This window comes from Haplochromis burtoni, unplaced genomic scaffold (genome assembly GCF_018398535.1).
Source record: "Haplochromis burtoni strain Fernald_Lab_line unplaced genomic scaffold, NCSU_Asbu1 Contig_279, whole genome shotgun sequence".
NCBI classification, from domain to species: domain Eukaryota; kingdom Metazoa; phylum Chordata; class Actinopteri; order Cichliformes; family Cichlidae; genus Haplochromis; species Haplochromis burtoni.
Window position 1 is genome coordinate 787,621 of NW_024582640.1, and position 11,077 is coordinate 798,697.

The 11,077-nt window shown below is 41.0% G+C and overlaps 1 protein-coding gene across 1 annotated transcript; it reads left to right on the forward strand.

The window, feature by feature from the left end:
* The first annotated feature begins 6,006 nt into the window (after positions 1-6,006).
* On the forward strand, positions 6,007-7,131 carry LOC102296337 (immunoglobulin kappa light chain-like). The gene is made up of 3 exons (XM_005940230.2): positions 6,007-6,061; positions 6,161-6,874; positions 6,980-7,131. The coding sequence occupies exons 1-3, from the start codon at positions 6,007-6,009 to the stop codon at positions 7,108-7,110; spliced, it is 900 nt and encodes a 299-aa protein (XP_005940292.2). The 3' UTR covers positions 7,111-7,131.
* Positions 7,132-11,077: the final 3,946 nt, after the last annotated feature.

Here is an 11,077-nt window from a genome sequence, read left to right on the forward strand (position 1 = left end):
AAAGATGGGAGCATGAGACCTTATACCTTGTTTTATTGTTTTATTGTTTTACGTTATTATGTCTGTTTTAGTCTAAGTGCCTTTTTTGTCTAGATGAACTGCTGGACTTCTTCACTGTGTTATCTAGGGTGAACCATCTAGGGTGAGGGGGAGATTACCCTCTTCCTGACCAAGGATGTTTCCTTTTGTGCTTTCATGTTATATGACCCTTTGATCAGAACACACACACACACACACACACACACACACACACACCTCCACATTCCAATGTAAAGAACAAACGCTCACTGAAGTATAAATAAAGACCGGGGCAGTTTCTCAGTGCGAGTCACTGAGACTGCCCTTGCTAGCAAGAAGTTCTGTGTGTTTCTCTTCTCTGAGTCTTTACTGAAGAAGTGTTTTAGAACATTTTCCCTACACATTATCTGTAGTTATCTTGTAGTATACAGTGTTGGGGAGTAACGGAATACATGTACCGCCGTTACGTATTTAAAATACAAAATATGAGTAACTGTATTCCGTTACAGTTACCGTTTAAAAAGGTGGTATTCAGAATACAGTTACTTTGTTGAAATAAATGGATTACACTGCGGTACTTTCCTGTTTCATTTGTCGCGGGTCAGGACTGTTTGGGTTTTGTTTGACAGCTACGTTCTGTTGTTCCAGGCGGCAGCGTTACGGTTGCCATGGTTACAGGGCGACGCTCTCTCTCTCTCTGCGACTGTGTGTTTCCTGGGTGAGAGAGCGCCTTTTCGTTGTTGTTGTTGTGCTAAGCTAACAGGCAGAATGCTACAAGCATAGCTCTAAAGAATGTAGCATCATGGGCAGTGTAGTCCGTGTTGCAGGGAGAATGGACTGCCATACACGTTATGGGTCTGTGAGCGCGAGGAGGGAGAAAAAGGGGAGTGGAAAGGTACGAGTTGTCATCGAGGAAAAACGGGAGCTGGAAGCATGTAAATATAATAATAACCACTGCAGCCAAGAAGAGAGCCTGACGAGCCCAGTTGTAAGTAAGCTATTAAGACTCGACTGTACACCGTGTTCGTGTTTTCCTCCGAAAACAATAAGTTCCGTTGGAGCAGTCTTTCAACGCCTCTCTCTGTCTCTCGCAAGAAAAGTTGACCCACACAACAAAGTAAAGCTATTTTTCGGCTACGAGCCGACAGGGACCCCGCCGTATTAGTCAGAGGTCCCTTTACTACAGTTCGGAGTCGCGGACCTTCAGTAACAGTAATAAATCACACAGCAATAGTACATTCACGTTGTTGTAAAAAGCATGATAATATATTAAGTAATCCAAAGTATTCAGAATACGTTACTGTCATTGAGTAACGTAACGGAATACGTTACAGAATACATTTTGGGGCATGTATTCTGTATTCTGTAATGGAATACATTTTAAAAGTAACCTTCCCAACACTGGTAATATTACACTCTGTGAATATGAAGAAAAAGTTATCTAAAGGCACTTCATGCTATATTTTGAAGGAGAATTCTAATGACCTGAGAAAAAACGCAGTGCAATTTACAGTGACTGTGACAGGTCAAATGCACTGCATTTTAAGAAAATCTCAGCAAAAAGAAAAAATGTTGCAAAAAGAGATAAAACATGTGGATTTCCCCATTATGAAGCTTTCTTCTTCCAGTAGAGGTAACTGATGTTTTATGATAAACTGTGACAGCAATAGATATCTAAAAGCAAAAAGTCTCTGTATTTTCTCCTGACTTTGGGATTTGCGGTTGAGCTCCAGTTCAAATAACAAATCTAAATACAAGCTTTAGGAAATTTGCTTTTCATTTGAAAAAGAAAGCACAGTAGTTTGACTCCTTGGTGAAACAAGAACCTTAAAGGTGATGGGGAGCCGCTACAACGAGTCTTCAACCTCAGTCTGCGACTGGGGAGAGTGCCCGCCCTATGGAAGACATCCTGCATCGTCCCGGTCCCCAAAAAGAACCGGCCCAATGAGCTGAATGACTTCCGACCGGTGGCACTGACGTCACATCTTATGAAGACTCTAGAGCGGCTCTTCCTCAACCTCCTCCGACCACAGGTACAACATGCCCAGGACCCACTACAGTTTGCATACAAGGCGGATGTCGGAGTGGAGGATGCCATCCTGTACCTCCTACAAAGAGCACACACACACCTGGACGAGGGGAAAGCCACGGTCAGGATCCCGTTTCTGGACTTTTTGAGTGCCTTTAATACAATCCGGCCTGGTCTGCTTCTGGAAAAACTAGATCTCCGACTACCTCACTGACAGACCACAGAACGTCAGGCTGAAGGACATCAGGTCTGACACTGTGGTCAGCAGCACAGGAGCACCACAGGGAACTGTGCTGTCCCTCTTCTCTTTACTCTGTACACCTCTGACTTCTGCTACAACTCTGAATTATGCCATATTCATAAGTTTGCAGACGACACAGCCATCATGGGGTGTATCTGTGATGATCAGGAAGAGGAGCACAGGAGTTGCCCAGAATTTATTTTTAATTATGTATGCATTTCTTTATGTACAGGAGGAACTTTGTCACACGGACTCACACAAAGCTGCACCTGCAACTCAACACCTCAAAGACCAAGGAACTGGTTGTATGGGAGGTCCAGACCAGGTCCACATGCCAGTTCAGATAGAGGGAGAGGAGGTGGAGGTGGTCAACACGTACAAGTACCTCGGGCTGTGGGTGGACAACAAACTGGACTGGTCATGCAACACGAGCACCTGTATAAAAAAGCCCAAAGCCGACTGTACTTCCTCAGGAGGCTGAGGTCTTTCTAACATCTGCAGGAAGCTCCTGAGGATGTTTTACCAGTCGGTGGTTGCTGGAGTACTTTTCTATGCTGTGGTGTGCTGGGGGAGCAGCACAGCAAAGAAGGACTCATCCAGGCTGGAGAAACTGATCAGGAAGGCTAGCTCTGTGGTGGCATGAAGCTGGACACTCTGGTGACAGTGGCAGAGAAAAGGACACTAAAGAAACTGCTGGACATTATGGACAATGCTGGGCATCCTCTGCACATGGCCATAAATAATCAGAGGAGCCTATTCAGCGACTGGTTGCTTCTCCCAAAGTCAAGAACCAACAGACTTAAAAACTCCTTTGTCCCACACGCCATCAAACTGTTTAACTCCTCGTTGGAGGAGAGAGGGAGGGGAAACAGGAGGACAAAGGAGGGCGGGAACAACTGCGCTGTAGTGCCTTTTCACTGTGCAATATTTGCAATATTTTTTCTTATATTCGACTGTGCAATAATCACTGTGCAATAGACTCACTCAAATGTGCAATCACGCTGGTATTCCTATTTATCCCTATTATATATTCTGTATTTATATATGTGTATATATGGTATATTTATGCTCATATCCTTACTCTCATTCCTCTTTATTGTATCTGTAACATGCAACTTCTGTCGGTGCTGTGCTACTGGAAACTGAATTTCCAGGAGGAACGCGAGAGATTAATAAAGTTTCTTCTAATCTAATCTAATCTAATCTAATCTAATCTAATCTAATCTAATCTAATCTAATCTAAAAAACAAAAAGGTCAAACACCAATGTCACGCCTCCAAACACTGGTTCTAACACTTGGTGTTTTGAGTCTACCTGATTTCGACATTTCCTGGTTCTTCTTCTCAGTTATATTTAGATTCCCAATTTTGTTTTTTGCTTTTTTAACATCTAGCCTTTTCTTAGTTTCAGTCTATACTGTATTCTTTGAATCCCTGTGTATTCTTACCTCCCTTGAGTTCACGCCCCTGGTCTAGTCCTGTCTCTAAGGAATGTGTGAGGGGTCTGCTAGGGCTGGTGATGGCACCAGAAGGTATAAAACTTTAAGGCTGACTCTGCTAGAGGAAAACGGGGCAATACATTTTGGTTATTAGGGAATGCTCTTTTCCCCCTTCTCTAACTCTATAGGAAGGAAAAGAGGTGGTTGCCATGGTGATGGGAGTGTTGCCTGCAGAACTGTCATCTCCATAAAGGGAGATGTCTGAAAGGTGCAGGAGATGAAACATAAGCAGGACATGGGGCTAAAGGATTTTCTCCAACTTTTGACCAATCATGTTAACGCTCTGTTTTTACCACACGCAATAAAAGTGCTTACTGCTTGCGTGTGGCAGCTTTTGCCTCCAAGCCAGAGAGACGGCAGTCCACCATGCCATGTAAAACTAATTTGACATTCTAATCATTTAATAATAAATTGTGAAAACTTATCATTTGAGCACCTTTGTCTTCTCTCAAAAAAACACACAAAAAACCCAACACTTTATAGACTTTTCTTAGTTATCATGCTTCCCCTGTGTTTCCCATGCCTTTCGTCATGTTTTCATCAGTTTATGTTAGGATTTGGGACTGCATGTGTTCTATTGTCTTGTGTGTCTTTTCTTTTTTAGTGCAGGCGGTCATGGTTGTGATCATCAGGGTTTTCCTGATGCACCTGCAGAGCGTCAGGCATCATTTGCAAGGCTATTTAAGGAGTAGTGTGACAGCTCTTGGGTGTCGGATTATTGTCTCATTCTCAAGTGGTAACAGGCCAACCATCTTTTATGTCCTACTTTGATTAGCAGGACATTCATGGATCGCCTTCGGTTTTCAGGCAGTTTGTGATGCTCACTGTCCAGCCATTCTAAGCCTGAAGCTATCTGGACATCAACCTGCCTACCTTTCCATTTTACCTCAGTTCATTTCTTCTGGGCCTCAGGCTACCCGCTCACCTGCACTACCACCGGTCCACGTGGTCCCCACTAAAATCTCCAGCCTTATGTATCCCACCTCGTTCCTAGACTGTAAATTCGTGGCTCGTGCTTTTTCTGAGTTTTGTATTTTTCTGTTTTTGAGGTCAGCATTAAAGCTTCCTTTTTGAGTTCACTTAATGTTTATGAGTCCTTCATTTACGTCCCACTTTGCCTGCCACACAGAGAAGGACATCATTCACTGTCCAAAAACAGCTCTGTGTTGACTTAGCGGAAAAATGGCAACTTGTTCAGAGTGCAGCCTGAAACACTTAGGTCTGAGATAATTAAGTGCTAGAAAACAGTAAATATAGGCAAGGGAAAGACCTAATAGTATTGTAGTTATCACTATGGTGAAAAGAGGTGCTCAGCTGTCAACTGATCACCAGCTGGTGATGAGTTGGATCAGGTGGTGGGGGAAGAATGCCTGGCAGAAGACCCGTCCGTGTGATCTTTAACTCCAGACTGTGGCAGAGCTTCGACAACATCCTGGGGGAAGGGAACGGGAGATTGACAGATGGATTGGTGCTGTGGCTCAATTTACTGGTCATTCTACGTCCCTACCCTCATTTATGGTTGGTTTACGGGTGAGGTGTTCCGGGCACCTCCCACTGGGAGGAGACCAGGACAAGCTTGAGAGATTACGTCACTCGGCTGAGAACGCCTTGGTATTTCCCAGGACAACCTGGAGGAGGTGGCCAGGGAGAGTAAGGTCTGGGCTTCTCTGCTTAGGCTGCTGCCCATGCATCCCAGTCCCGGATAAGTGGAAGAAAATGGATGGATGGAAAGTCACAGTAAAATAACAAAGAAATAAAAACAGATATCCAAAACAGAACCTGGCACAAACAGGAGTCACAACTTCACATGACAGAAAATCCTAAACACAAACTTCAAAAATTCCAAACATTTATTTAACATGAAAACCATTAAAAAAGCTACTTGCATACTTTGTGTGGTTATGTATTTTTTTTTTCATGTTTCTTAAAATATTTTAAATATTTCAAAGTGATAAACTATGGGTCTCACACTGCCCCACACAATCACATTGTCTACAGGATATTTAGTGAGTTGACATCTAATATATCTCACCTCTGATCTAAACTATGATGTTCTTCTGTTTTTTTTCTCAGCTACTAAGTTTAACACTACAGATGTCATTGGTCATGTGATCTAGTTTTCCATGTACTGTGTAACTTCTGATTGGCCAGTAAAATCTAATCTTCACTCTTAAAAGTGAAGAGTCGCCATTCTTTTATTCAGTACGACTGTTTGGAACAATGGCATCTGCACACATTGTCTTCTATCTGATATGTTTGTTCTTGGGTGTAATTGGTAAGTTTGTGTTTAACCACAGTCTAATTCTTTTAAGGCCTTTTTTCTCGGCTTCCATTTCCACAATGTGTATTTGCTTTGTCTTTCATTTCACCACAGCTCAGAAGAACAACCTGCATGTATCCTCCTCTGTTCATGAAGAAGCACGTTTTATATCAGCTAAATCTGGAGACAGAGTGACTTTACATTGTTACTATGAACAGAATGTTGCTGCATGGTTTTACTGGTATAAACAAACTTTAGGAGAGAAACCAAAACTCATTTCTACCTTCTTTGAGTCAACAAATAATTTTATACATTTTCATGATCCATTCAAAAATAGTGCACGCTTCAGACTAGATAATGAAAAAGGAAATAATCATTTGATTATCTCAGACTTAAGTGTTTCAGACTCAGCAACTTACTACTGTATAAGTTCCTATTTGTACACATCAACATTCTTAGAGACCATTATTGTCAGTGTCAATGATTCAGATTTAAACATACGAGCTTCAGTTCATCAGTCAGCATCTGAGACCATCCAGCCAGGAGGCTCTGTAAGTCTGCACTGTATGGTGCACACTATGCTGAGCTGTGATGGAGAACACAGTGTTTACTGGTTCAAAGACTCTGAAGATTCTCAACCAGGACTCATTTACACCCATGGAGTCAGGAATGATCAGTGCAAGAGGAAAGACAACAAAAGAACACACACCTGTGTCTATAACTTGAGAATGGAGAGCCTGAATGTGTCTCACGCTGGGATCTACTACTGTGCTGTTGCCTCATGTGGACACATACTGTTTGGAAACGGGACCAAGCTGAACTTTGGGGGTAAGTCACTTTTCCATCAGAGGTGACTCACATGGTATTATAAATAGGAGCAGATCATATTTGATGAACTCAGGAAGAAAAGCTAAAAAGCTCTGTCATTTCTAGGATTTACAGATTCTCCTGCCCTGATGTATTTCTTAAGCGCAGCTTTAACACTCACCACCATCATCAGCGTCTCATCAACCTTTTTAGTGTATAAGATGAAAAAGAGGAACAACTGCCAATCCAGAGGTTAGAATCTGTTTTTATATTTTACTGTTGTGGTTTAAAAATAGTGGCATTTAAGTTTAAAATATTTGCTTTTTTCCTCAGCTGAGTCAAACACAAATGATTCTGTAAATTTAGAGGTGAGTTTTAAAGTGTGGAAGTTCATGTGTTTTTAGGAAATGACATTTCTTGTTGAATTGTTATCTTGATTCTTTTGGTATCCAGAGCACCCAAGAGGACAACCTTCATTATGCTGCTTTGAGAAAAATTAGGACGAAAGAAGCAAGAAGACAGAGAAGCAACACAGAGGATACATGTGTGTACTCCGGTATAAAGTAAACATAGTAGAAAAAATTACATTTAGTATTACCTTTCTGCTGTAGTGATGATTTTGGCATCTTCTCTTTGGTCTGAAAGAAAAATGATTTAACTGCTAGCTTCATTTCATCACTTGCATATTTTTGAAATTCCTGTAAATGTAATTCCAGTCGATCATTTGTTTTGGATTTTGGGTTTGATGTATTTCTGAAGTTCTATAATTTTTATTTGTCTGTTTGCATTTATTGTTGGGGTTGAGGTTTTTTTTATCAGTTGAAATGTTGATACTTTATTTTGGTGGGTTCAGTATTGGATACTTGTTTTTTTGTATGCTTGTGATATGATTAGGTTTTTGTGGTGGTATTTACTATATTCAAATGATGAGGCTTAATTTTTGTGTAAAAATGTAAAATATTATTGTGAGGAGTAGTGTTCCTGTTGATAATGACTTTCACCTGCATGTTATTTCTCATCTGTTCAACATTCCAATCCAACATTATTTATAGAGCAATTTAAAACAAAATTGTTTACCAAAGTGCTTTACAGCAAAAAACAGAGACAAAAGTTAAAAACAATACATTAAACAGACAAATAAATGAACATAATTAACAATAAAATAAATACATAAATGAAAAAAGAATATAAAAATAAATCAGTATATTAAACATTAAAACATGAGTAAAATAGACAAATTGTACAAAAAAGTAAAATTAACAAAAGAAAAAGATTAAGAGTGAGCAAAAACAGACTAAAACTGACTACAAGCTGACTCTGGCACTACTGCTAAAAAGCCTTAAAAACAATGTGTGTTTTTAAAAGTGATTTGAAGATTTCAAGTGTTGGGGCCAGCCTAATATGGAGGGGCAGCTTATTCCATAATTTGCGGGCCACAAAAGCTCGGTACCCTCGTTGTTTCAGTCGCAACATGGGGACAGCAAGGAGTGACTGGTCAGTTGTGAAGTGTACAGGTGTAGAAAGTCTGACAACAAAAAATAATATTTTAAAATGAATTCGAAAATCGACAAGCAACCAGTGTAAGAACAGGGGTAATGTGCTCATGTTTACGTGTCCCTGTCAGCAGGCGAACAGCAGCATTCTGGACCATTCGCTACCGTGATAGTGAGGCCTGATATAATATAAACCAATATAATGTGCATTTGAATGATCAAGGCGAGTGGTCACAAATGCATCTAAAACTCTCTCTAAGTCACAAAAGGAAATAAAAGGTTTGACTTTAGAGAGCTGCCTCACCTTACAAAAGCTATTTTTCACCACTGTAATTATCTGTTTGTCCATTTTAATAGCTATGTCAATTTTTATTCCAAGGTTGGTGACAATTGGTATGACACAGGATGTAAGAGGACCCAAGTCAGGTGGTGGAACACCAGGTCCATTCGGCCCAAATATAATGACCTCAGTCTTCTTTTCATTAACATTAAAAGATTCAGAGCCAGCCATGCTCTGATATCCTTAAGACATTCTAAAATAGGTCTGAGGGGGTTAGGGTCATTGTGTTTCAGGGTTAGATAAATCTGATAGTCATTTGCATAAAAATAAAATGTTTTTTAATAATATGGCCAAGGGGAAGTAAATAAATGCTAAAAAGAAGGGGCCTGAGGATGGATCCTTGAGGTACACCACATGGGAGGGGGGCAGAGGATGAATAAAATTTCCCAAGTGAGACAAAGAAACTTCTGTGAGACAGGTATGACTTTATTCACTCCCAGGTAGTGTCTCTAATTCCAACATGATGTTCTAGGCGAGAAATTAAAATGTTGTTATCTACTGTATCAAAAGCTGCTGTGAGACCCAAAAGCAGAAGTAAGACGGAATTCCCAGAGTCAGCAGTTAGTAAGATATCATTAAAAACTCTCAAAAGCGCAGACTCTGCTGTGAAGTGCTTTAAAACCTGATTGAAATACCTCAAAAATGCTTTGACTGTTTTAAAAAGCCTGCAGCTGTGAAGACACAATGTTTCCAAACTTTAGAAACAAAAGGAAGCTTTGAAATAGGTCTGAAATTACACAACAAAGAGGCATCTAGGCCAGGGCATTTCGGCAGAGGCTCGACCACTGCCTGTTTAAATGTTACAGGTTCATTTCCAGTTAATATTTATAGCCCTGTCTTCCCTTTGTTCTTTGTCTCTCTGGCTGTATATCTCCATCTCTCTCAGGATCTTTAAAATGATTTTTGGATTTCAGGTTTTTTTTCTATTTTGTAATTCTGTTTGCAACCTAATAAAAGATTATCTTTATGCCTGCCTTCAGTCCTACACTTGCATCACTAATTCTTCAAACTGTGACACGTTTGGCATCAAACACGTGAAGGGCAAATACACTGTTTTGTTAAAGTAACATAAAAGAAACATAAAACTGTACTCAAATGGCCTCCACAGTCACCAGATTCTAGTCCCATAGAGCATCTTTGGGATGTGGTGGATTGGGAGATTCACATTGGGGATGTGCAGATGCCAAATGTGCAGCAGATGATATCATATCAGTATGGACCAACATGTCTGAGCAAGGTTTTCAACACCTTGTTGAATCGATGTTTTGAAGAATTAAGGCAGCACAAAATAAATGTTTGTTTTGTTTTGCCGCAAATCTGTGTTGGATACTGATATACAGAATTAAAAGAATAAAAGAAGGGATATTGTCATGAACCAGAGTCTGCACAGAGGCGGGACCCAAAAGCAAACTCAGTACACTGGTTGCAAACTATATACAATATTTAATTACAGAGGAGATCGGGCAAAAATACAAGGAACGCAGGAGCCGGAGGAACTGGGAACAGCTTATGGGGGAGGCTGTTCTAAGATGACGTGATCGGCATGAGGACAGGCAGGCCAGGCAAAGGGACTGATGGATAGGATAGGAATCCTTAATAGGAAATGGCAACGGAAAAAGTGAGCAGTGAATCCAGAACAGGATGGCACAGAGACCACAGTAGGTGACTGAACAAACTGGCGATGAATAGGCAGTCGTACTGGCTTAGATAGTCCCTTGTGATTAACAGTGAAATACGGCTCAGGTGTGAGGCAGGCAGCTCTGCCCAAGAGAGTAGTTGGTGAAACATCCTGATGACAACTCCCCACAACTGCTCCCATGAACCATGACAGTACCCCCCTCAGGGGTCACCTCCTGGCGGTACTTGGGGGCCGGGACACCTCGGAGGCAGTTGGGGAAAAGCTGGTGACACTCCCTGGTCCTGAGAAGGGCTTGATACACCTTGCACCATATGTGTTGGCAAGGTTGGGGAGAAGCGATGTGAAAAGTAAATAAGTAAGTAAAATTTATTTACATAGGACTTTTCAAAGATAAAAATTAACAATTGCTTCACAATAAAACCAGAAATATAAATAATAATATAAAACAATGAGAAAATTAATTAAAAGCTTGTTTGTTTAGACATGTCTTCAGCTGTGGCTCCCTGGATAGACTCAAAAGCTGAGTTAATGAGTGGGAGTGGGTATTTATTATTTATTGTAATGTCATTCAGGCCTCTATAATCAATACATGGCTGGCTACCATAAGATGCATGAGGCACTCACACAGCACCAGACACAACACCGGGACGCTGCGCTTATTGTGACGGGGGACTTTAATAGCGCCAACCTCAAACGCGCAGCGCCGAACTTTTATCAACACATCACCTGCCCCACCAGAGGTGAAAGGACAC